Source organism: Bufo gargarizans, chromosome 1 (genome assembly GCF_014858855.1).
Source record: "Bufo gargarizans isolate SCDJY-AF-19 chromosome 1, ASM1485885v1, whole genome shotgun sequence".
Taxonomy (NCBI): Eukaryota; Metazoa; Chordata; class Amphibia; order Anura; family Bufonidae; genus Bufo; species Bufo gargarizans.
Genome location: NC_058080.1, coordinates 739,311,697 through 739,338,765, shown reverse-complemented (window position 1 = coordinate 739,338,765; position 27,069 = coordinate 739,311,697). Strand labels below are relative to the sequence as shown.

General features: G+C 45.8%; 1 protein-coding gene across 1 annotated transcript; it reads left to right on the top strand.

Annotated features, from left to right (window-relative positions):
- The first annotated feature begins 1,335 nt into the window (after positions 1-1,335).
- On the top strand, positions 1,336-23,491 carry LOC122924942 (zinc finger protein 501-like). Its single transcript, XM_044276477.1, has 4 exons — positions 1,336-1,385; positions 5,346-5,466; positions 19,886-20,659; positions 20,828-23,491. The coding sequence occupies exons 2-4, from the start codon at positions 5,346-5,348 to the stop codon at positions 21,112-21,114; spliced, it is 1,182 nt and encodes a 393-aa protein (XP_044132412.1). The 5' UTR covers positions 1,336-1,385; the 3' UTR covers positions 21,115-23,491.
- The last annotated feature ends 3,578 nt before the right edge of the window (positions 23,492-27,069 follow it).

Sequence of the window (27,069 nt, the reverse complement as noted above, 5' to 3'; positions counted from 1 at the left end):
GAGAGCGCAATGTATCCCCCCTAACTCTAACCTGTGACAGTGATAGGTTGCTAATGGTAGAACCTTTCCCTGCAACCTTCGAAAGTAGAGGGATCTCTACTGGCACATTATATCGGACTTCACTTTCTCCAGCAGAAGGAACATTAAGTATAACCATAACATGAGTGACCCCATCCATTAGCTTCCACAAAGCATAACAGTGCAAAGTACAAAGAAGAATGGTAAAAGAAAAATAAAGCTAGTAAAAATAATAAGACATAAAGCCCCCTTCGACGCAATCAATAGCTCACTGGGAGGTGTTAGGGCCTAACTCAAATGCCGACTTTCCCGCCGGCAGATCTTTGCAGCGCCTGCCATCAGCGTGGGCACCATCAGGTATACAGGCAAAATCAAGATCAAACGTTAAAGTTTATCTAGAGAATTGCAAGAAGTGCGCCAAATCCTCTGCAGATAATGAAATGGAATGGGAGGCCCCATCGGTATGTTCCTCCAGCTTTGGTGACTGTAGTAGAGGTTTAGGAAGATGTCTCATTGGCAGGGTGCATCTGATAACAACATCTGACAATAAATGAATCTGAGCACCTGCAATTGAGGTTGGCCTCTGTCTCCAGGCCTGTTGCAAAATCTCCTTTTACTCTGAGGAAGTGCACTCTACAAAGAACATCTCTGGATGTAGAATTATCAGGGCGTTTTGGGTCCATGACACAATGAACTCTAAGTAAATTCCCACTTCCGCTGGTCTGGATAGAACAGTATTAAAATTTGTAGTAACTGCAGAGTGCAGCTCATTAGTAGAAACAGTTTCAGGGATTACACACAATCTGATATTATTACGACGACCTCTTTTCCTAATCATCAATTTGAAGTAGATGTTTGTTCAGGGTGCATTCTAGAGAAAGGGTCTCCTCAACATTAGAGAGGCGGGTGTCTAGGACAGTGGTGGCTTGTACCTGGGGATTCAATTGGGTGAAAAAGCCTTGAAGGTCTCCCTTGACGGATGCAATGACCTGTTCCTGTCTTCTTCCCATGGTGCTGTCTGTCCCCCAGGTAAGTGGCACGCACATACACTTGGCCGTCCACATGATGTAATGTGATTCTTCAGATACTGTTTATTCTACCATTGCTCCTTTTCAGATGCTTAGGGCATCTCGGCACAGGTGGTGAGAGACAGAACATTGTTATTTCCTCCTGATAACTAAACCTAGAAGTGAAGGAGCTGAGAGAAGAGTCTGATCTATAGACGGATCTACAGGAGGCCATGTATTCAGTCACTGTGTGCTTGTGTCTTCACAGATGGATCCAGGAGGAGAAATCCACCAGAGAGATGTCCCCGTCCTCTGTATTCCCAGGACTGTCCAGAGGAGAAGGTCCCAGAGAACCCTCAGGTAGATGGAGCTGAGCCCTATACACATCTATATAGGGGGGTCCTGCAGTCATAGAGGGGTCATAGATTGTGGGGGTCTCTTCTGTGGATCTGTTAAATTTTCCCACCTGTCTGCTGTATTGTACTGAATTGTTACAGATGACAAATCAGGGGGAAGCTCTGACTGATATTAAAGTGGAGGATGAAGAAGAGAGGATGATGGGCAATCTCCTGTGTAAGAGTGAGGTGGAGGAGGACATTCCAGGAGATATCACCACAGGTATGAAATCATGAATGGAGAAAGTGACTTCAGATTCTGTCCTTGGTGCCTTCACGGCAGGAGGAGAATCTGATCACCGGCTGCTGCTCTTTAATTGGAGATGTCCCCATTACATCATGAAGGGTTCCCCTTATCCGGCTGACATCTGCCGACCACGTGACTTCCGCTCTTTGTTGCCCCACGTCCTTAGACAGAATGTGACAGTTACTTCTTTAACCCCTTAGTGACCACCCATACGCCTTATTACAGCGGTCACTAAGGGTCCTTAGTCTGGGCCGCCGCTTTTTCACAGAGGGAGCGGGGATCCAGCTCTCACATGAGAGCCACTTCCCCCACCCAGGGACTTTCATGCAGAATAAATCCCTTTCTGACAAATGAGTCTCCTGTAGGAGGGCAATGTCCACTTTCAAACGCCTAAGATGTTTCAGGACCATCATACGTTTGCTAGGGGACCTTAAACCCTTTATATTCCAAGACGCTATCTTCAAAGGACTAAAATTAGGGAAACCTTTGTTGCACTGAACTAATCCACCCCGTCAGAACAAAGAGCGCAATGTATCCCCTCAACTCCCCTAACTCTAACCTGTAACAATAATAGGTTGCTAATGGTAGAACCATTCCCTGCAACCTTCGAAAGTAGAAAAATCTCTACTGGCACATTGTATCTGACTTTTTCTAGCAGAAGGAACATTAAATATAACCATAACATGAGTGACCCCACCCATCAGCTTCCACAAAAAATAACAGTGCAAAGTACAAAGAAGAATGGTAAAAGAAAGCTAGTAAAAATAATAAGACAAAAAGCCCCCTTCGGCGCTATCAATAGCTCACTGGGAGGTGTTAGGGGCTAACTCAAATGCCGACTTTCCCGTCGGCGGGTCTTTGCAGCGCCTGCCATCAGCATGGACGCCATCAGGTATACAGGCAAAATCAAGACCAAACATTAAAGTTCAACTAGAGAATTGCAAGAAGTGCGTCAAATCCTCAGCTTGGTCTTGGGAATGAAAGACGAAAGAGGTTCCATTTCTGTGGTTAATGAGATGGAATAGGTGGCCCCATCGGTATCCTTCATTGATTGCCAGGGTGCATCTGGAACCATCTGACAATAAATGAATCTGAGCACCTGCAAATGAGGTTGTCTCCCTGTCTCCAGGCCTGTTGCAAAATCTCCTTCATTTCTCTGAGGAAGTGCACTCTACAAAGAACATCTCTGCATGTAGAATTATCAGGGCGTTTTGGGTCCATGACACAATGAACTCTAAGTAAATTCCCACTTCTGCTGGTCTGGATAGAACAGTAATAAAAATTGTAGTAACTGCAAAACGCAGCTCATTAGTAGGAACAAATAATAAATTGGGCTGGCTCACAGTAAATTTGCATCCACATTAGTTTATTAAATCAGTAATAAAAATAGAAAAAATAAATAAAATTTGTACATAAATTATATATATTTTTTTTAAATGCTTGATTAATGCATAACCTTGTTCCTTGTTAATATACACAGATTGCAGAGCTCTCATACAGATCAATAAAACTGGAGAACTCCAATAACAAATGCGCCTTTTGCTCTAAAAAAAAATAAATTAGGATGTGTATGGAATTCTGGGAGGGAAGAGATGCAAATGAGCTCTTAACAAGCTCCGCCTCTGATGCCACCAGATGTAAGGCAGCTATCCTATACGTCAATGTTCAGCTCTTAAAATAAGGCTTGAGACATGACTTAGATATTAAAGAAGCCAGCACCTCATCTGCAGACAGCTGTTTCGGGTGATTGCCCCTCATCAGTGCAGAGCAGAGAGTATTGGCTTGACTGGGTGAGAGGCCTGTGTCCGGGTCATGGGGAACTAACTCTCCTTAGGGAGAGAGCACCTTAATCAGTGTGAGGAGTCTTATAGGCCATACATGCTCCTCTGGAATTCTGGGAGGGAAGGGATGCAAATGAGCTCTTAACAAGCTCCGCCTCTCATGCCACCAGATGTAAGGCAGCTATCCTATAAGTCAATGTATTGAATGAATAACATTAGTGTCTCCGGTACATATGGCGTTCGGCCAATTCGCCAAATCAAGTTAACACTGTTACAGTCATGTAGCTTTGTTGTTATGTTACCAGTTGTTGGAACCTTCCTGGTCTCAGCTGCAAACCTTCAGCTGCTCTGCGTTGCGTGCTCAAACAGCACTTCTTTCCTGCCTCGCTTCCCAATGTTCACACGAGTGAGTCCCACGTGACTCACTAAGGGAGCGGACTATTGGAGAACATGTACTGTCATCCACACTGGATTCTTGCCACGCTTCATGTAAGCTCATTATGTACCTGCATTAACCATAGTCAAGGGTTAGAGTCAATCTCAAAAATATTGATCCAAAAAGGCAACGTACCATTAGAACAATTGCTGTTCATATTGGATGGGATTCATTTTGTACTCAATTATTTTTATTTTTATCTGCAGACAACGGGTACCGCCATGGGTACCAGGTTCACCCTAAGCTACGCCAATTTATTTATGGCCGAATGGGAACAGGATAACATCACCCCGAGGCTTGGGGCGGACCTGGTCCTATGGTGGCGATATATAGACTATTTTTTTAATAGTTTGGGAGGGATCCCACCAAGTACAAGGCAGGAAAGAAGCGCTGTTTTGAGCACGCAACGCCGAGCAGCTGAAAGTTTGCCGACTGTATAAGGACATAATCCTTTCAACCAGGAAGGTTCCAACAACTGGTACTCCAGTTTTATTGATCTGTATGAGAGCTCTGCAATCTGTGTATATTAACAAGGTTATGCATTAATCAAGCATTTAAAAAAAAAAAATTTAAATTACAAAAAATCTAAAAAAAATAAATAAATAAAAATTATTTTTTATTACTGATTTAATAAACTAATGTGGATGCAAATATACTGTGAGCCAGCCCAATTTATTATTTGATACATTTTGCTCAGCTGGTATCTGAAAGGCTGGGCTCCAGTAGAATGCTGGTGTAGCTTCTCTTGAATTTTATTCATTAGTAGAAGCAGTTTCAGGGATTACACACAATCTGATATTATTATTACGACGACCCCTCTTTTCCTAATCGTCAATTTGAAGTAGATGTTTGTTCAGGGTTCATTCTAGAGAAGGGTCTCCTCAACATTAGAGAGGCGGGTGTCTAGGGCAGTGGTGGCTTTTGCCTGGGGATTCAGTTGGGTGATAAAGCCTTGAAGGTCTCCCTGTTCCTGTCTTCTTCCCATAGTGCTGTCTGTCCCCCAGGTAAGTGGCACACACATGCACTTGGCATTATGTAATGTGATTCTTCAGATACAGTTTATTCTACCATTGCTCCTTTTCAGATGCTTAGTGCATCTCAGCACAGGTGGTGAGGAGCAGAATTATTGTTATTTCCCCCTTATAACTAAACCTAGAAGTGAAGGAGCTGAGAGAAGAGTCTGATCTATAGACAGATCTACAGGAGGCCATGTATTCAGTCACTGTGTGCTTGTGTCTCCACAGATGGATCCAGGAGGAGAAATCCACCAGAGAGATGTCCCCGTCCTCTGTATTCCCAGGACTGTCCAGAGGAGAAGGTCCTAGAGAATCCTCAGGTAGATGGAGCTGAGCCCTATACACATCTATATAGGGGGGTCGAGGGGTCATATATTGTGGGGGTCTCTTATGTGGATCTGTTAGATTTCCCACCTGTCTGCTGTATTGTACTGAATTGTTACAGATGACAAATCAGTGGAAAGATCTGACTGATATTAAAGTGGAGGATGAAGAAGAGAGGATAATGGGCGATCTACCATGTAAGAGTGAGGTGGAGGAGGACATTCCAGGAGATGTCACCACAGGTATGGAATCGCGAATGGAGAATGTGACTTCAGGTTCTGTCCTTGGTGCCTTCAGGGCAGGAGGAGAATCTGATCACCGGCTGCTGCTCTTTGATTGGAGATGTCCCCATCACGAAGGGTTCCCCTTATCCAGCTGACATCTGCCGACCACATGACTTCCGCTCTTTGTTGCCCCGTCCCTTAGACAGAACGTGACAGTTACTTCTTTAACCCCTTAGTGACCACCCCTACGCCTTATTATGGTGGTCACTAAGAGACCCTAGATTGAGCCGCCACTTTTTCACAGGGGAGTGGGGACCTGGCTCTCACATGAGAGCCGCGGTCCTGCTCTAACAGCCCGGACCGACAGAAGTGCAGTTTAACACTTTACATGCCATGGGCAATGGCGCTCGCTGCATATAAAGTACTGACATAGGGAGCGGACTCCCTCTGTCTCGCATGGTCACCCTACAAATGTGTTTGTGCGGTGCCGATGTGTGTAAAGGCAGGCTGGGGTCTTATGAAGCCCCCAAGCCTGCCTTGAGTAGTTTTCAGCAGGCTGTGCCTCTCTGGTGCAGCCTGCTGGTCAGTGTCAGTATAGCAGACATTAAAATGCAATGAAATATAGGGATAATGCATCGCATTTTAAAATCAATCTGAAAATTTTCTGTTATAGTCCCCTTGTGGGACTATTTAGTGGGGAAAAAAAACACATTTATTAAGTAAAAAAAATTACATTAAAAAAAATGTTTTTTTCCATTGAAAATACGCTTTTCAATTTAAAAAAAATTGAAGAAAATAAAAATCTCCCCTATATGTTTGGTGTTTCAAAAAATATCCTGTAAATTAGCCCTAAAATTAGCCCCGGCAAAACTCAATAACAAGCGATCAAAAAGCGTAATTTAGGGTACTTTCACACTTGCGTTAAAATTTTCCGGTATTGAGTTTCGTCCTGGGAGCTCAATACCGGGAAAAAACTGATCAATTTTATCCTAATGCATTCTGAATGGAGAGCAATCCGTTCAGGATGCATCAGGATGTCTTCAGTTCAGTCACTGAACGGTTTTTCTCCGTCCAAAATTCTGCAACTCTTGCCGGATCCAGCATTATTTTCCATTGAAGTGCATAAATGCATGGATATGACCCCAAGTGTTCCGGCAAAACGGATCCGGTTTTGCGGTCTGCGCATGTGCAGACCTTTAAAAATATGAAAAATATAAATACCGGTTCCATTTTTCCAGATGACAATCGGAGTGACGGATCCGGTATTGCAATGCATTTGTGAGACGGATCCGCATCCGGATCCCTCTACAAATGTTATCCGTTTGCATACAGATTGCCGGATCCGGCAGGCAGTTGCAACGACGGAACTGCCTGCCGGAATCCAACAACACAAGTGTGAAAGTACCCTTACTCCAAAATGATACCAATGAAAAAATCAAGCCCTCGCACAACTCCATAGAAAGAAAAAAAAAAAAGTTGTGGGTCTTGGGAAGCAGCAATACAAAAACATTTTTTTACTTAAAAAAAGGGATTTCATTGCAAAAATGTAGTAAACCGTAAAAAAAACTATATGTATTTGGTTTCACTGTAATCGTTCTGACACAAAAAATAGAGATATTATGTTACTTCTACCGAAAAATGAACGCCGTAAAATGTATAACGTACAAACGCTGTGGCAGTATTGCTGTTTTTCCCATCTCCCTCCCAGAAAGAGTTAATAAAAGTCAGCAGAAAGTTATGTGTACCCCAAAATGGAGCCATTAAAAATTACAACTTTTCCCGCAAAAAACAAGCATACAGCAATATAGACGAAAAAATAAAAAAAAGTTAGAGCTCTTGGAAGGCAAAGACAAAAAAGGGAAGAAAAACGCTTGGTCATTAAGTCCCAAAACAGGCTGGTGACTAAGGGGTTAAACTTCCTTTATAACAGAGGAGCTGGGGCTTTTTTTTTTAAATATAATCTTTTGAGTTTTTACATTTTCGTGTCAATACAACATACACCAGACCAATTACATATACAGTAAGCCGGTCACCGAAGAAAGTCCTCATTTAGGTTGAACATTCAGTCCATCGTATGTGATCAAGCATAATAACATGACAACATGTAACCCCCAACCTTCCCCCTCCCCCTCTCAGCGCTCTCTCCGTTCGACAGAATCCTATTCCCTGCTAATCTTTAATCCACCCGAAGTCTCCCCAGGGTGTTTGCAGTTTTCCCCTTTAGGTACCATTCAGAAGACACAAAGGGTTCCATCAGCTCTTTTAATTCGGCATCCGAGAACACCACATTGACAAAGACCTCCCATCTCCCAAAAAATGTCTTAACTTATGTGGCGGAAAACATCTGTCTCTGATGGGACACGGGGTTGTAGCCAATCTCTGAGGAGGCATCGTTTAGCCGCTAGGAGTGAGATGTGGATTATTGGGGGTAATATCCTCCCCTCAGGAGGAACATGGAACAGAATAAGTTCGGGAGTCAGTGGAATCAATATTCTCAGATGGTTAATTTGAGACCTGATTAATTTCCAAAATGTCTTCGATTCTGGGCAAGACCATACTCCATGGTACAGATCAGAGCCTCGAGCAGTTAGTCAGTCTGGTCTGGGATTGAATGGGGGAAGCATACTGAAATTCATATATGGCCCAGTGGATCATCCGGAAATGTGTTTCCCTCCACCCCTCATTAGTGATTACCTTTATTATCCTGTCTTAGGCCTGCAGAATCACTTTTTTAGTGTCCATGGGGGGGAACTCCTTCTTCCATTGGGAGAAGAGCTTTTCTGCAGTATTTTCCTGCTCGGTGTCCCTAATTTCCTGATACAGTTCCGATAGTGATTTTTTCCTATGTCCCTGACCTAACAGATGGTGAAAATTATTGGAAGTGAATTTCTTAGTGAGATCTAGAACTCTATTTCTGAGGAACCCCTAGAGTTGGAGGTATGCTAACAGGCGTTCATTCCCTAACTGATGTAGTTCCTTTAGTTCAGTGAAAGAATAATAACGCTTTTCTTGCATATTCCACACATCCTTTGCATACTTAATGCCCGCAGCCCTCCATCTCACAAAGTGTTTAGATTCTAACCCTGCTGGGAATTTCGGGTGTCCCCAGATGCCCATGTATTTTGAGAGCATGAAATGTAGGTTGAATATTTTACGTGACCCTTTCCAAGCAGCTTTGGTATCTTTCACTAATAAAGTGGTTCTAACTGAAGAAGGTATTGCCGCACATTTGGTGTGTAGTAATGCCTCTAGCTTCCATGGGTGCACGAATTGTGCTTCCAGGGTATGGTTGGTATAGAAGTTAGTGCCAAAGATCTAGTCAGTCCTGTATCTCATACAGCTGGCCAAGTTATAACACCTCAGGTCCGGCAATCCTAGGCCTCCCAAAGTTTTGGGTAGTTGCAACTTAGCCAGCAATATCCTAGGCCTCCTTCTCGCCCATAGGAAAGATCTAAATGCAGATTCCAGAGTGTTAATATCGGAGTGTTTAAGGAGGAGAGGAATGGTTTCCATGGGGTAGAGGAGCTTGGTATACACATAATTTTTAAAAGCTGACCTCACCCCCCAGTGACAATGGATATTTCATCCAGCGCTCTACATCAACTAGAATCTTTTTAATCCGTGGTAGATAGTTTAATATATACAGGGATTGTTGTCGTTTCCCAATGTGGATACCCAGATACTTTATGGGTCTGGAAGCTATTTGTATTGGCATGTCTAGAGGTTGGTCTCCTTCCCTTGATGGATTGCAGCCCAGGAACAGAAGCTCCAACTTGGTTGCATTTACCTTGAAACCTGACTGGTTGCCAAACTCTGCCAAGAGCTGGAATAGGTGTTTCAATAAGACCAACAGGTCATCAGCGAAGAGTGCATGTTTGATCTCTGTACTGCCTATCCTGATGCCCTCTATATTGTTTTTCATTCCTAGTTTGAGGGACATTGGTTCTACTGCCAGGTTGAATATAAGTGGGGAAAGTGGGCAGCCCCGCCTTGTGCCCTTGCACAAGCTGAAAGGGCTGGCGAGAAATCCAAGGGTATGTATTCTAGCTTGAGGGTTTGTATATAGTGCCGTAAGCCCATACTGTCTAATACAATTCCCATCCATCCCCAGTCTACATTGTCAAAAGCTTTCTCAGCATCAATAGTGACTATATCTGGGGATGGATGAGCCGCAGGGTGCATCTTCACCTCATCTAGGACTGTCAAAACCTTTACAAATGTTTGTAACTGCAGCCCTCCCTTGTACAAAGCCTACTTGTGCTGGGGGCCTGGGGCTATCAACCTCGGCAATATGAATGCCAGTCTGTCAGCTAGTATTTTAGATGCTATCTTAAGATCGACATTGATCAATGAGATCGGGCGATATGATGCTGCTAATGTAGGGTCTTTATCAGGTTTTGGCAAAACCTTTATATGTGCCGTATTTGTTTCAGTTGGTATACCTGTACCATGCATGAATCCTGTGTATATTTGGGAGAGCGTTGGGGTTATGTCCTGGGATAATATGCGAAAGAATTCCCCTGTATCACCATCGGGTCCAGGAGCTTTACCCAATGTTAGGTTTTTAATGGCTTTAGTGACATCATCTGTGGTAATTGGGGCGTTAAGTGATTCCCTGTCTAGTTCTGATAGTGTTGGTAGTGGGATGTCTTTCAACCAGTCTTCTACTCCCTCTACTGGTTTCAGAGGAGATCCGTACAGAGTGTCTTAAAAGTCTCTCAGGATCTTATTTATTTATTTCGGGTGAGAGCTCACCCCTCCGTGTCTATCTCTAAGGGTTGGTATATTGGTCGAGGGTCTCTGTCCCTTGGCTAATCTGACTAGTAGACTACCTGCTTTATTTTCATAGCGAAATAAATATGCTTCCCACCGTGATTGTGATTTCCCATTGTTGAAGCCATATCTCATATTCTACTTTAGCTTGTTGCCACCGTTTCTGCAAGGAAGTGGATGGGCAATTCTGGAAAGCGGTGTAAGCATCTTTCAGAGTGTCGCTCAACTGGGCGAGCTTCAGCTTGACCGAGCGTTTCCTATTGTAAATGTAGGCCATTATTCTTTCTCGGAGTACCACCTTTCCCGCATCCCATAGTAGTTGAGGATTAGACATCTCCTCGTTATCATGTTTATACTCTAGCCACCAGCCTCGAAGAAGGGCCCAGAAGTCCTCATCATTGATCAAGTTAGAGTGAAATCGTCAAAGGAAGTCTTCTCCCTTAGGTATATACTCCCGGAGCATTATCGAGATCTGTAAATGATCAGAGATAACCATATCGTCTATTTTTGGCTCCGAGAAGCACACAATACTCTTCCTATTAATTAAGATGTAGTCTAGGCATGATCATGAACAATGAACATGCGAGAAACGCCTGTACTCCCTACCCTCAGGGTTGAATAGTCGCCATGTGTCAACTAGGTCTGCATCTCTGATGAGATGGGCCAGTCTCATATCTTTAGTTCCCTGCTTATTCCCCATCCCACCCCCTTCTCCTGTTCTCCTCCTGACTAACCACTACATTCAGGTCTCCTCCTATAATTCTCACTTCGAGAGGATCCCCGGGATTAACGCCCTCCGAGGGTGACGAAAAATTCCACATTAGGCTCATTAGGGCCATAAATATTATATATGCTAATATCACCACCTGGAGTGGTCAGATGTAGGTGTGAGATCTGTAACAGAACGCCTGGCTCTCCGACCGGGTACCTCCGTCGATAGATGCTCCTAGTGCTTTCCGAGGACTCCAAGCACTCCACTTGACACCGTACGCCCTGCAGACCCCACGAACCGCCGCAGCTTGGTTGGGGTCTCACCGTCCTCCACCCACGCTGGACCTACGACAAGGCTCCAGGCTCCAGTGGGTGAACCTCTCCTACAGCCAGAGAGCAGGAACAGCTCTTACAAGAGCTAGTAGTTATGCCAGGGGAGTATAGCAAATCTTCAGCGTATAGCAATCCCCCAGTTTGATCAGTTATCCAAACACCAGTCTCAGCATGATGAAGGATAAAACAGGAACACTTTATTGAGGGCTACCCACCCGTATTTATGCAGGTCCCCATCTGGTGGCCACGCCTCCAGGGGACCAGAATGGAGACTGCGACACACCGAACAGATACAGCACATCCCCACAATGCATCATGGTTTCCTCCTCTCTGCCCCAGAGACAACCGAGGGATAATCCAATTATCTCTCAGGACAAAGGGGAGATCGCCAATACACACGCGGGGACAACAGGACAGAAATCACCAGTTAAACACACAATGTCACACCCTCCCAGCAACCACAGACATTTAACATATTCCCAGATAGCTCAAGTCTGAGTGCATATCATTAGGTGAATGGCACTCAGACCACACGAATACAATTAAACTAGCCATCTGGGTACCCTCACATAACAAAATACAATTCCAAAGACAGATTTAAGCTGTGCGGCCGGCCTGTCTTCTTTAAAGTTAGTATGGGCCATAATCCTGAGGCAAGAGGCTAGCAACCAGCCCCCTCCAAAACACAGTGGCGAGATTGGTTTCGTCACACATCTCCCCCTTACAGAGAAGACTAACCAGATACCTGACCTCACGGTCAGTACCTGAGTTAGTCTGGCAGTCCAACCACAACCCCATACTGGACCTGTTGAATTTTGGGGCCTGGCTCTTGAGTGGGCATCTGCGACTCCTTGCTGCCTTGTGGTTCTCCAGCTTGGAGCTGTAGGTACTTGGTGGGCAGAGGCCGACTGCGCTCTGCCCAGATGCCAGCTCTTCCGCGGGGGTAGCCTGTGGAAAGTCCGGCTCTGAAGAAGAGGGTAGAGGAGGGCAGAGGCCGACTGCGCTCTGCCCAGATGCCAGCTCTTCCGCTGGGGTAGCCTGTGGGAAGTCCGGCTGTGGAGAAGAGGATAGGGGAGGGCAGAGGCCGACTGCGCTCTGCCCAGAGGCCAGCTCTTCCGCTGGGGTAGCCTGTGGGAAGTCCGGCTCTGGAGTAGAGGATAGGGGAGGGCAGAGGCCGACTGCGCTCTGCCCAGATGCCAGCTCTTCCGCTGGGATTGGATCAGGAAATCCTATCCCCAGGACGTTGTTGCAGATCGGCTGTGGAGAGGAGGAATCGCTTACCTCCTCCTCCAGGCATTCCTGCAGGGTTGGTGGGGGATCTGAACCGGCCGTCCAGTATCCTGGTAGGCCTGGTGCAGAGACCGCGGTCCCATCTGCACCATCGAAGTTAGGGGTGCTGTCCCCCTGTGGTTGGGGATAGAGACCGGTTGTCTCTTCTCTCTTTACAACACACTGCTGCTGGGGAGTCAGACCGACTGTCTCAACTCTCTGTAACGCTGCCTGGTGCTGGGTAGTGGGTGCGACCATCTCCACTCCTAGTAATGCTGGTTGCTGCAGGGACGGGGGACTGACAATCTCCTCTCCCTGTGATCCTGTCTGCTGCTGGGGAGAGAGACCGGTTGTCATCTCTCCCTGTAAGTTAAGCTGTCGATGGGAAGTCAGACCGACTGTCTGGACTCCAGGTAATGCTGGCTGTAGTTGGGGATCTGGGCCGGCTACCCAGCATCCCTGTAGGGCCGGTGGAGAGACTTCGGTCCCATCTCTACCTGCCATCGGGACGTCTTCCCAGAACCAGTCAATGAAGTTCCCTACTTTGGGAGTTGGTAGGGAAGCAGGGGGTATCGCCGGCAAGTCTTCCCTGTTGTAGGAGGGCAGATCTGGCTCTACTTGTCGAGTAGGTTGGAGATGAACAGAGCTGAGCAGGTGTTGGTAGGTCTGCTCCAGCTCCCACTCCCTTGTTACCAGGTGGATCATGTCTTTGCTCACCTCCCTTTCGTCAGCATAATCATGCATGCCCATCCGGTAGTCGTAGATGTCCCAAAACCTAGACTCCTCCGTGCTGCCAAGATCAATGTCCTCCTCCAAGGCATCCCATAGTAACCCAGGTCCATCATAATCCTCACCCTCAGGTCTGTCGTGCTCAGCCATCCAGGGGGAATGTTGAATGACATGCCACCTTAGGGCCTGGTAAGCGTCCTCTAGCCAAAGCTCCTTACATACCAGGTTCTGGAGCTCTGTTACCCAGTCATCCAGGGGCTGCTCTCCCAAGAGACCCATCCGCATCGCCACACGCTTTTGTAGCCGCTGCTCATAACTGGGGAGACTCTCACCTCGCCGCCGCTGGGCATCTTCCAGGGCATCATACCAGACTTCCTTTCTGTCTTCATCCCTCCAGTCCGGGTCATCATCCTCCTCGTAGTGGAACGCTGTTCGAAGACTAGCCGATTCCATCCTGCTGTAGCCAGGGGCACTGTACGGATACTAGCGTTGCCCTCAATATACTCCACAAACGGTGTCTCCGAGCTGCTTCTCCTCACACTAGGACGCCATCCCACTGCTTGCCACCAATGTAACGGAACGCCTGGCTCTCCGACCGGGTACCTCCGTCGATAGATGCTCCTAGTGCTTTCCGAGGACTCCAAGCACTCCACTTGACACCGTACGCCCTGCAGACCCCACGAACCGCCGCAGCTTGGTTGGGGTCTCACCGTCCTCCACCCACGCTGGACCTACGACAAGGCTCCAGGCTCCAGTGGGTGAACCTCTCCTACAGCCAGAGAGCAGGAACAGCTCTTACAAGAGCTAGTAGTTATGCCAGGGGAGTATAGCAAATCTTCAGCGTATAGCAATCCCCCAGTTTGATCAGTTATCCAAACACCAGTCTCAGCATGATGAAGGATAAAACAGGAACACTTTATTGAGGGCTACCCACCCGTATTTATGCAGGTCCCCATATGGTGGCCACGCCTCCAAGGGACCAGAATGGAGACTTCGACACACCGAACAGATACAGCACATCCCACAATGCATCATGGTTTCCTCCTCTCTGCCCCAGAGACAACCGAGGGATAATCCAATTATCTCTCAGGACAAAGGGAGATCGCCAATACACACGCGGGGACAACAGGACAGAAATCACCAGTTAAACACACAATGTCACACCCTCCCAGCAACCACAGACATTTAACATATTCCCAGATAGCTCAAGTCTGAGTGCATATCATTAGGTGAATGGCACTCAGACCACACGAATACAATTAAACTAGCCATCTGGGTACCCTCACATAACAAAATACAATTCCAAAGACAGATTTAAGCTGTGCGGCCGGCCTGTCTTCTTTAAAGTTAGTATGGGCCATAATCCTGAGGCAAGAGGCTAGCAACCAGCCCCCTCCAAAACACAGTGGCGAGATTGGTTTCGTCACAAGATCCTTCCCGCATCGTCATGGTTGTGTGTTAGCACGGTGTATGGGAGACCATGCCGCAATAGTGTAAGTACTTTTTTCCCCCACAGCCTCTGAACCATATACTTCCCCCACCCAGAGATGTTTCATGCAGAAGAAATCACTTTCTGACAAATGAGTCTCCTGTAGGAGGGCAATGTCCCCTTTCACACGCCTAAGATGTTTCAGGACCATCATACGTTTGCTAGGGGACCTTAAACCCTTTATATTCCAAGACACTATCTTCAAAGCACTAGCCATTAGTGAAACCTTTGTTGCGCTGAACTAACCCACCCCGTCAGAACAGAGAGCACAATGTATCCCCCCAATCCCTCTTCCCTTAAATCTAACCTGTGACAGTGATAGGTTGCTAATAGTAGAACCTTTCCCTGCAACCTTCGAAAGTAGAGAGATCTCTACTGGCACATTATATTACAATTCACTTTCTCCAGCAGAAGAAACATTAAATATAACCATAATATGAGTGACCCCATCCATTAGCTTCCACAAAGCATAACAGTGCAAAGTACAAATAAGAATGGTAAAAGAAAAAGAAAGCTAGTTAAAATAATAAGACATAAAGCCCCCTTTGGCGCTATCAATAGCTCACTGGGAGGTGTTAGGGGCTAATTCAAATGCTGACTTTCCCGCCGGCGGGTCTTTGCAGTGCCTGCCATCAGCGTGGGCGCCATCAGGTATACAGGCAAAATCAAGATCTAACATTGAAGTTCAACTACAAGTTTCCCACCTAGTGTTAGCTTCCAATCACAATTTTCAGGTCATACTTTCGACATATTAACAACAACAAACCCCCAGCATGTGAATATGACGTGTTGCTGTTTATTAATCCTAAATCCTGAAGACCAGGAGTAGGAGATCCTCTTTTCTGGCCGGAGGGCATCCGGTCAGTGCTTGTGGCCATCCTATCACTCCTCTTTTGAAGAGTTGTCGAGGTTTCTTCTGTATAGGTGAGAGCTGGGAGTGTTCTGATTCCTTGGCAGGAGCCAATCAGGACGGGAGTGGCCTCTTCTGGATCGACAAAGGTTGTTGACTTATCTGGATGGAATATTTTTAAGGTGGCGGAAAATAATAAAGAGAAGCGGGGTTTGGTTTTTAAAGAGTGTGGAGCAAATAGCACATCTGCGGCGAGTCACTTTAGCAGAAAAGTCTCCAAATAATATAATTCGGTGGCCTTGCAGTGTCACAACACCACCTCCCTGCTTGTAAGCTCACAATATGGCCGCAATCTATTGATGTGGTCTGTTACCACGAGCTGATGTCGCAGATGGTCTATTCTGTCTATTGTTGGTTTCAGGTGGGACGCCTTGGTCCAGCCTATGTGCCCTTTCTACCTTACAACAAGTCGATAGTCCCAGGGCCTCTGGTTGTTCAGACTCACAGATGGCGGTGAGATCTCTGGCTGGGATACTCTCTGGGAGGCCAAATATGCAGAGATTAGAGGTCATCTATCTTGCTCCAGAGTCTGGCATTTTCAGCCAGGGCTTTGGTGAGGTGAGCCTGGGCTGACTCGTTCTCAGCTTCAACTGCTGCCACTCTGGCCTCCAACTCGTCAAGGCATGTTGTATGTTGTGTGACCTCGGATTGCAGGGCCGAAAAGGAGTGTGACACTGTGGAAGAGAGAGCTTACTGGAGGTCAGGTAGAATGCAGCCTATCCCCCTCCGTATCTGGACTAGGGTTTTATGAGACCATTATGACCAGGTGTTGCAAGCCTCCGTCTTCTGTTTGCGCCACCATTTTGGCCTCTGTTGGTGCCTTGCAGAGCTTTGCAGGATTCCTTTTAGATTTGCTCCCCATGGGTATTGCGAATTGGTCCATATACCGGTGATCAGCTATAAAAGTAGATTTTTCTGACTGCTTGTAGTGTTGAAGCAATCAGTTTGTAGGGGATAATGCGCTTTGTGGTGCTATAGGGGACGGCGCTCCTAGCACATGCTGCCTTCCATGCTGGCGCCGAAACCAGAAGGCCTGTTGGGGCTTTTTATGTTCTTTCAAGAAATAAAAATAATAAAAGCTAAGCAATAAATTACAAGTAAATTATTCCATTGACAAATACAACTCATATCACAAAATACAAGTCACAGTTTTGGTAGGAGTTGTTAAACATAAGTCCTCATACAGACAAAAATATCTTTGAATGTAAAAAAAAAAAAAAAAAAGATTGGCTATTTAATGACAACTAGCTTAGTCATTAAGTGGTTAAAGATGTTTGGTTGTGTTTTTGGCTTCCTTTCGGTGCATTATATAACCTGATCCATTGAGGGGATCAAAGGGATTAAAACTTAGCATTTAATAGTAATCAATTAGAAAAAATGGCACAAAAGAAGGAAACATATACGTATTAAGTAGACAGGCCCAAATGGGCCAAACACAATTGCACGAATGAACACCAATATCAAGAAATGGAACGTTCTCACCCGGATGGTTGATGAGTGGGCCGATCTCTGTAGGTGGAACCTAGGTGACACGGTCACAGGTACGGAGTCCGGTTCACGGCGGGTGCTGGTGCTGGTTACAGAACTTCGTGCAGTGAGGATGATACCGAAGGTAATGGACGGTAGGCAGGGTCGGGAAACTTAATCCCTAGTATGTCCCTAGTGATGGGGGAGGGGCTAATCGACCCTACCTACCTATACGGAGTACTTGCTCCGCAAGGAGCGACCCCGTCCGGATACCTAACCCTGGTGGGGCCGGTGTCCCTAATAAGCCCTAGCGATGTCCCGACGTGTCACGTTTCAGTTTAGACTAACAGGCACTTTGTGCCTGAGAGGCGAAAAAATGCTGTTGGCTAGGCCTGTGGCAGGGACCAGCCGCAGCAGTGGGAGCTTATAGCAGTAAAACAGAACAGAAAGAGTACCTGTTTAGAACTGCCAAAAAGGTCCAGTGGGGCCTGTTTAGACTCCGGGTGCAGTGGCCAGGCCAGTGGGACTGGACCACCAAAAAATCCTACAAGTGGGACCGCAAATGCTGGATGGCCATTGGGCTGTCCAGACACATAAATGAGGATGCCAGAACGGCGAATTGCGGTCACTGTGGGGCCCAAATCAAGGGTATGAAATGAGGGGCTGTCAGCACTGTTATCCTGAGAAGTGCCGTTTAAGTGGGGAGCCAGAGCGCGCCCTTTCACAGGCACGCCCCCTCCGGATGTCACATGGGGACCGGGAAGGCTGAAACATGTGAGCCGCAGATCTGCGTGCGCTGGAGCGCAGCGTCGGGGGGCGCGTGCGCTCCACATGCCGCCACAACAGACGCACCCCAGGGACGGAGGCGGAGTCAGGTGGAACGCATGTGGAAAGCAGACGCCAACCGAGGACGCCGCGAGCACACGTCTGCAGTGACCGCAATTCGCCGTTCTGGCATCCTCATTTATGTGTCTGGACAGCCCAATGGCCATCCAGCATTTGCGGTCCCACTTGTAGGATTTTTTGGTGGTCCAGTCCCACTGGCCTGGCCACTGCACCCGGAGTCTAAACAGGCCCCACTGGACCTTTTTGGCAGTTCTAAACAGGTACTCTTTCTGTTCTGTTTTACTGCTATAAGCTCCCACTGCTGCGGCTGGTCCCTGCCACAGGCCTAGCCAACAGCATTTTTTCGCCTCTCAGGCACAAAGTGCCTGTTAGCCCATTTTTTCACGTCCCCTGATGAGTTAGTCTAAACTGAAACGTGACACGTCGGGACATCGCTAGGGCTTATTAGGGACACCGGCCCCACCAGGGTTAGGTATCCGGACGGGGTCGCTCCTTGCGGAGCAAGTACTCCGTATAGGTAGGTAGGGTCGATTAGCCCCTCCCCCATCACTAGGGACATACTAGGGATTAAGTTTCCCGACCCTGCCTACCGTCCATTACCTTCGGTATCATCCTCACTGCACGAAGTTCTGTAACCAGCACCAGCACCCGCCGTGAACCGGACTCCGTACCTGTGACCGTGTCACCTAGGTTCCACCTACAGAGATCGGCCCACTCATCAACCATCCGGGTGAGAACGTTCCATTTCTTGATATTGGTGTTCATTCGTGCAATTGTGTTTGGCCCATTTGGGCCTGTCTACTTAATACGTATATGTTTCCTTCTTTTGTGCCATTTTTTCTAATTGATTACTATTAAATGCTAAGTTTTAATCCCTTTGATCCCCTCAATGGATCAGGTTATATAACTCATTAAATTTGGGATATTTGGTCAAGACTCCAAGCTTGACCTGTGCACTTTTTCGTAGACTTCCTTTCGGTGCACTCCAGTTTCTATGATTACCAGGAAGCTCCGATGTCACATGTGATTATTGTACAGACAGACGTCTCAGTGATGATCACCTGCACTCACAGGACACTTCATTACATCCCCCTTCTTAATTCTTGATAGGATCCTCGTTCCCCTTAGAACATCTTGAATTCTTAGTGTACTGGAGCCAACAAGGTGCTGGGAACCTTTATTACAGGTTCTGATACAGGTTCTGATTGATGACCTCACTCTGTCTATTCTACTGCATTCTGAAGATGTCTATAAACCTGAGTTCTGGTGACTGTGCGGCCATTAGGCTATACAGACCGCATTGTCATGTCCGTGATTTAAGACTGAGATGTGTGCTTTACCTCCTGGTAAAGCTATTTTTCTAAATGTAGATGGTGTTCATGATCAGATTCTCAGATGATCAGTCTTATCCCTTTGAGGTCATAGCGATTTTCCATTTTCATTTCTCATTCTGTACCTTCCCAGCGTCCATCTGTTCCTTAAGTGTCATGCTCCTCTCAGTGTACCTCCGCCCCCGCTGCTGCTGTCTCACACAAGCTTAGTCCAGGCTGCAGTAAAATAACAGCAGAAGGAATTAGGAGGTGTAATTACACGCTAACACTGCTGCTGGAGGAAGGATCTGTCACTGCAGAACCAGGGAAACTACATCTTGTAATGAGCAGTGTGTGTTTTTCAGCAGCAGGTACACTAAAAGGACCACTAATGATGCTGACATAATCATTATCCAAGTCATGCCTCAAGACCTGTTTAAAAGGTTGGACATTAACTTATAGGATAGCTACCTTACATCTGGTGGCATTAGAGGCAAAGCTGGTTTATACATTTATACCATATATCCAATTACAGCAAAATAGTAATGTCTACTGCATAGCTTGAAAAATAATCACAAATTCCAATTTTTATTTTCACAGATAAATCCAGTAAAAATATTAAGGGCAAAGCTGTATTATCACTAAATTATAAAGAAGAAGCTGAAGATATCATGCAGCACTCCTCAGGAGAAAACCTCATTAACCCTAGTGTACACCCAGGACTTCACAGTACAGATCTTTTATATAATCCTCCTCACGAGGGACCTTTCCCTGACCAATTACAGATTGTTACCAAAAACACAGGTCAGAAAGGGGATAAAAGCTTTCAGGGTGGTAAAGAGTTTATAGAAGAATCAAAACTTTCTACACACAGAAGAATTCACACAGCAGAGCAGCCATACTCCTGTTTAGAATGTGGGAAATGTTTTACAAAAAAATCGAGTCTTGTTCAACATAAGAGAATTCACACAGGAGAGAAACCATATTCGTGTTCAGAATGTGGGAAATGTTTTACAGATAAATCAAATCTTGTTAGACATAGGATTAGTCACACAGGAGAGAAGCCATATTCATGTTCAGAATGTGGGAAATGTTTTACAGTTAAATCAAATCTTGTTCAACATAAGAGAATTCACACAGGAGAGAAACCATATTCGTGTTCAGAATGTGGGAACTGTTTTACATATAAATCACATCTTGTTGAACATATGAGAAAACACACAGGAGAGAAGCCATTTTCATGTACAGAATGTGGGAAATGTTTTTCAAAGAGATCATATCTTGTTACACATGAGAGAAATCACACAGGAGAGAAGCCATATTCATGTTCAGAATGTGGGAAATGTTTTACAGATAAATCAAAACTTGTTAAACATAATATAATTCATACAGGAGAAAAGCCATATTCATGTTCAGAATGTGGAAAATGTTTTCTAGATAAGTCAAGTCTTGTTGTACATGATAGAAGTCACACACAAACGAAAGCATATTCATGTTCAGAATGTGGGAAATGTTTTACAAAGAGATCACATCTTGTTGTACATGAGAGAAATCACACAGGAGAGAAGCCATATTCATGTTCAGAATGTGGAAAATGTTTTACAGTTAAATCAAATCTTGTTAAACATAAGAGAATTCACACAGGAGAGAAGCCATATTCATGTTCAGAATGTGAGAACTGTTTTACATATAAATCACATCTTGTTGAACATATGAGAAATCACACAGGAGAGAAGCCATATTCATGTTCAGAATGTGGGAAATGTTTTACAGATGAATCAGGTCTTGTTAGACATCAGAAAATTCACACAGGAGAAAAGCCATTTTGACTTTTTATATTTTAAAAGAAGAAACTGAAATTCTAAAATTTAGCAGATCAAGGCAAACTATATTGTTTTTTAGATATGGCAAATGCGATTAGAGCAAAATAGAATTTTTAATCCATCTCATTCACAGAAGTTACGTTTCAGGCTATATGGCAACATGTTTCACACGCTGTGAGTCTCAGAACTGTTTCAAAACGTGTCTGCAACTTGCTGTCATGCAGCTATTTTAGAGCTGAGATTTGGCAGTAGAAATACCTGCCAAACTGCACAAGTTGTAGTTGACCATAACTTGCATTGTGTTCTATCATGGGAAAGTCACATATGACCTGCAACCAAGAAGAATCCAAGTGTTGAAATTTATGTGACTGTCATGACATATAGCGTGTCACGTTGTGAACCTATTGACAGTCATTATATGTAGTGTCATAATGCAACATATCATCTGATGTCACCGTGCATCTCCAGCTTAAAAACCAATAAGATTATTTATTTTTTGGGTGGCATTATCCTGGATCAGTCAAACAACTGCATTATATTTCTTGGAAGAGAAGAGCCTTGTTTACTTCCAGAGCAGTGAAGATGGATTGTCCCCATGAACTTTGCTTCTTATCGCTGTATTCACACCTCCACCCACACTGCGGGAGAGTCCAGAGTGACATGGGGGAGAAGTAACGACGCTCCATGTAATGGTTTTGTAACGTATGTTGACATATTCAGATTTTATCTTCATCCAAACAGTATTTAAAGATAAAATAAACTCTTCTATTTGCTCCATAACACCGTCACCATTGTCACTGACAGACATTGTCTTCTTGGCTCACATTATACTTTCTCCTAGCGCTGTGACCTTCATTGCTCCTACAGACTAACCCTCCTGTTCGGAGACAGTGATATTGGTGGCATGATGACTATATCATTGATTTATCTGACCGGGTGATCTGTGATAATTAAGCCCATATGTACATTCCTGCGGTTTAATGGTAAACCTATCTAGATACTGGAGCTGAGTGATATATCGGTATTGGGAATCGCTGGTGATGTCACATCTGTTAATTAACCCCTGAATATTGCCAACATGACTTCAGTGACCAAGTGATGCACATATATGTGTGTTTCATATGTATCCTCCCTTTTATCTTTATTACCTGCAGAACATGAATGGAGTCAGGTGCTGAATTCTGTAGGTACTATATCCAGCTCACTTATACTGCCTCAGATGGATCTGGATAGATTGGAGGCTTGGCAGAGATGTGGCAAAGTAGGTTTACCACATTGTCCAGAGAATGCAGTTTATAGTACTAACCACTACATATAAGGCCATCCACAATCTGTTCCATCTCTCACCTGCTTTTCTGATTACATCTCCACACATTAAGACAAAGAGAATATGGGTACCCCCCCCCCCCCCTTACCACCTGCGTTGTTATCTGCCTGTGTATTGCGAAATAAAGTGTCCGGTTTGAAGATCAGCAGTGCTGGATTTTTTATGCAACCTTCCCACATAATCCCCGATCCTCACAAGAACTCCTTCTTTCTTCTTCTTGTCCTTCACACAATCCTTTAAAAGCAACCTGGAGAGCCAACCACCTACAAGAAGCATGCTGCCACCACACAGCCAGATGTGTGGTGTCCTTCTCATTTCCTTGTAGTTTATAACCCCTTGTGGTCGGGGACCTCTCCCCTCTGTACTGGCTTGTTAGTAGCTCCATGTTTATCATATTTGTATTTTTTATATTATGTATGTGTAACCCTCTCGATGTGCAGCACCATGGAAGGGGTGCATCAAAAGGGACATAGATGCAGGTGATGAGAACATAGTCCTACCACTTTACAAATCACTAGTCAGACCACGCATGGAGGACTGTGTACAGTTCTGGGCTCCTGTGAACAAGGCAGACATAGCAGAGCTGGAGAGGGTTCAGAGGAGGGCAAATAAAGTAATAACTGGAATGGGAGGACTACAGGTTCCAGAAATATAATCAAAATTAGGGTTATTCAGTTTGGAAAAAAGATAACTGAGGGGAGATCTAATAACTATGTATAAATACACTACTCCCGAAAAGTTAGGGATATTTGGCTTGTGTGTGGAATTTGGTTTCAATATTTCAGTACTTTTTGCACAACTTGCTGTTATCTAACAAGGAGCTTAATGACAAACAGGTCCATGAATCGCCAATACATTTCCTGCTTCAATAAGAATATCACATTTTGATATCTTAAGAACACAACGACATCCAACAATTGATGAACAGTACCTTGCCATTGTGAGACTTCAAGCAGGATGTTCTCAGAGGTGAGAGGCACCCAAGTGTCATGTCAGACCATTCAAAACAGTTGACATCAGCGTGGTCTGCATGTTTAATGACCTGCAAGGGTAGCTGACTAGGGTTGAGCGAACCCGAACTGGAAAGTTTAGGTTCGTACCGAACTTTAGGATTTTTGGACCCCGATCCCGATCATTTTAGTAAAAGTTCGGGTTCGGTGATTTATTGCTGCTTTTTGAAAGGCTGCAGAGCAACCAATCAACAAGTGTTTAACTCTGTGCCTTCAGAAGCCATCACAGCCATGCCTACTAATGGCATGGCTGTGATTGGCCAGTGCAGCATGTGACCCAGCCTCCATATAAGCTGGAGTCACGTAGCGCTGCACGTCACTCTGCTGTGCGTAGTGTAGGGATAGGATGCTGCTGCTTTGAGGGAGAGAATAGGAAATAAACTTTAATCAGAACTGCAATTGAACTCAGCGATCTACATAGATTTTGTTGTGTGGGTGCAGTGCACAATCTTTTTACCCTGCCCTGAGCCCAGTGACAGAGAAAAATAACTTTTATCCGTCTGTTAGTTAGGTGGGCGGCGGCGGCTGCAGCCATTTTATGCAAGCTCAGTGCACCAGCACAGCATATGTGCTTTTGTTACATTGAAATCCAAGCATATATACTGCTGTCATATTTTGTTAGTAAAAAAACACCCATTTTTGTGCAAAGTAATATTGCAGCCTTTGCTGCATCTGTGATTGTTAAAAATAAGCTTGAAATACTTAATTTGCGGCTTTGTCTGCATCTGTACATGTGAAATTCAAGCGTTATATACTGCTGTCATATTCTGGTATTAAAAAACACCCATTTAGGGCAAAAAACTAAATTTTGCAGCCTTTGCTGCATATGTCATTGTGAGATACACCCTTTACATACTTCTGTGCTATTCTGGTATTAAATAAACACCTATTTTGGGCAAAAATATTATCTTGTGGCCTTGTCTGCATCTGTACATGTGAGATAAACTATTTTGATACTGCTGTGCTATTCTGGTATTAGAAAACACCCATTTAGGGCAAAAATATTGATTTTGAAGCCTTTGCTGCATATGTAATTGTGAGATACACCCTTTAGATACTTTTGTTCTATTCTGCTATTAAAAAAAAACACCTATTTAGGGCAAAAAAAATAAATTTTCCAGCCTTTGCTGCGTCTGTCATTGTGAGATACACGCGTTAGATACTGTTGCTCTATTCTGTTATTTAAAAAAAACACCCATTTTGGGCAAGATCCTAAATTTTAGAAATATAAGAGCGTCAAATAAGGGACGTTGCCCCGGTCGTGGAGCTCCTGTTGAAGGGAGAGGACGTGGTTGGTCTGTGCCAGCTAGTAGGCGACAGAACCTTCAGCAGTAGTTGGTCGGGCCTAATGTGGCTCTACGAATGGTGAGGCCTGAACAAGTACAGACGATAGTAGATTGGGTTGCTGACAGTGCCTCCAGTTTCTTCACATTGTCTCCCACCCAGTCTCCTGCTGAAAGATCAGAGTTGGCACCTGCAGCCGATGTCCATCAGTCTTTCACCTCACCCCCTTGCAAATCAGCCAAGCAGTCTGAGCCCCAAGTCATGCAGCAGTCTCTTCTGCTTTTTGATGACTCTCTGTTAGCAGGGTTTCCCAGGGCCATCCACCTAGCCCTGCCCCAGAAGTGGAAGAGATTGAGTGCACTGATGCCCAACCACTTATGTTTCAAGATGAGTGCATGGGAGGACTATCGCAGCACGTCTCGGATGATGACAAAACACAGGTGCCAACTGCTGGGGCTTTCGATAGTGTGCAGACCAACAAGGAGGGCAGGGGTGAAGACTGGGTGGAAGATGATGTGGAGGACAATGAGGTCCTCGACCCTACATGGAATCAAGGTCATGCGAGTGACCTGTGTAGTTCGGAGGAAGAGGCGGTGGTCGTACAGATCCACCAGCACAGCAGAATCGGGAGCAGGGTGCAAAAGCGGAGCGGCCATCCCCGCAGAAAGGGACCGAGCACCCCAAAGCCAGCTCCAAGGAGTTCCCTGGCGTGGCAGTTCTTCAGACAATGTGCTGACGACAAGACACGAGTGGTTTGCACGCTGTGCAATCAGAGCCTGAAGCAAGGCATAAGCGTTCTCAACCTGAGCACAACCTGCATGACCAGGCATCTAAGTGCAAAGCACAAGCTGCAGTGGAGTAGACACCTCAAAAACCAAGAAAGTTCTCTGGCTCCTCCGGCTTCCTCTTCTGCTGCAGTCTCGGCCTCTTCATCCACCTCTGGAGTGACAGTGCCACCTGCCACCCTGCAAACAGAGGATCTGCCAGCAACACCACCATCTGGGTCACCAAGCATCTCCACAATGTCCCACAGAAGCGTTCAGCTCTCCATCTCCCAAACACTGGAGTGGAAGAGGAAGTACCCCCCTACCCACCCACGATCCCTGGCCCTGAATGCCAGCATTTCTAAATTACTGGCATTTGAAATGCTGTCATTCCGTCTGGTGGAGACGCAGAGTTTTAAAAGCCTTTTATGGCGGTGGCTGTCCCACAGTATGTCGTGGAAAGAAGTTTGGCCGGCACACGCTGGATTGCACGCCGCACGGGATAGGATAATTACCACGTGTAATAGAAAGAAAATCCCAGCAGACGTGTCTTCAATGCTTGTGGAGTTTATCTGTTGTATCCACAGTATGTCGTGCCCAGCCGCCACTACTTTTCCAGGCGTGCCATCCCTTCCCTGCACAACCAAGTGGGGGACAAAATCAGGTGTTCACTGCGCAACGCCATCTGTGGCAAGGTGCACCTCACTACAGATACGTGGACCAGTAAGCACGGTCAGGGACGTTATATCTCCATAACAGTTATATCTCCATAAACAGCTGGGCCTGAGGCGGATAGTAGTTTGGCGCATGTCCTTCCACCACCAAGGATTGCAGGGTGCTTTAGTTTGCCTCCTGTTGCTTCCTCATCCTCTACCAGCTCCTCATCCAGTCAGTGTAACACCTTCAGCACAGCCACGGGTAAACGACAGCAGGCAGTTTTAAAACTTTTCTGTTTAGGGGAAAAACCCCACACTGTGCAGGAGCTGTGGACGGGCCTTGAACAACAGACCGATGAGTGGTTGGTGCCACTGAGCCTCAAGCCCGACCTGGTGGTGTGCGATAATGGCCAAAATCTCGTAGCAGCTCTGGGACTAGCCGGTTTGATGCACATCCCTTGCCTGGCGCATGTGCTGAATTTGGTGGTGCAGAGATTACTTAAAAATTACCCCGGTATGTCAGAGTTGCTGCATAAAGTGCGAACCGTCTGTGCACGCTTTCGGTGTTCTTGCCCTGCTGCTGCTCACCTGTCAGCGCTGCAGTGTAACATCGGCCTTGCCGCTCACCGCCTCATATGCGACGTGCCCACAAGGTGGAACTCCACCTTGCACATGCTAGCCAGACTGTGCGAGCAGCAGCAGGCCATAGTGGAGTTTCAGCTGCAGCACGCACGGGTGAATTGTTCTGAGGAACAGCACCACTTCACCACCAATGACTGGGCCTCCATGTGAGACCTGTGTTCCTTGTTGTGCTGTTTCGAGTACTCCACCAACGTGGCCAGTGCCGATGACGCCAATCTCAGCATTACTATCCTACTTCTATGGCCTCCTTGAAAAAATGATTTTGACGATGATGGAAG

What these genes read in the sequence shown, in the direction of transcription:
- LOC122924942 (XM_044276477.1), top strand. Translation starts at nt 5,346, where the DNA reads ATGACAAATCAGTGGAAAGATCTGACTGATATTAAAGTGGAGGATGAA. An exon ending in TCCAGGAGATGTCACCACAG is followed by an intron (nt 5,467 to 19,885) that starts GTATGGAATCGC and finishes TTATTTTCACAG; the next exon opens with ATAAATCCAGTAAAAATATT. An exon ending in TAAATCAAAACTTGTTAAAC is followed by an intron (nt 20,660 to 20,827) that starts ATAATATAATTC and finishes ATCTTGTTGTAC; the next exon opens with ATGAGAGAAATCACACAGGA.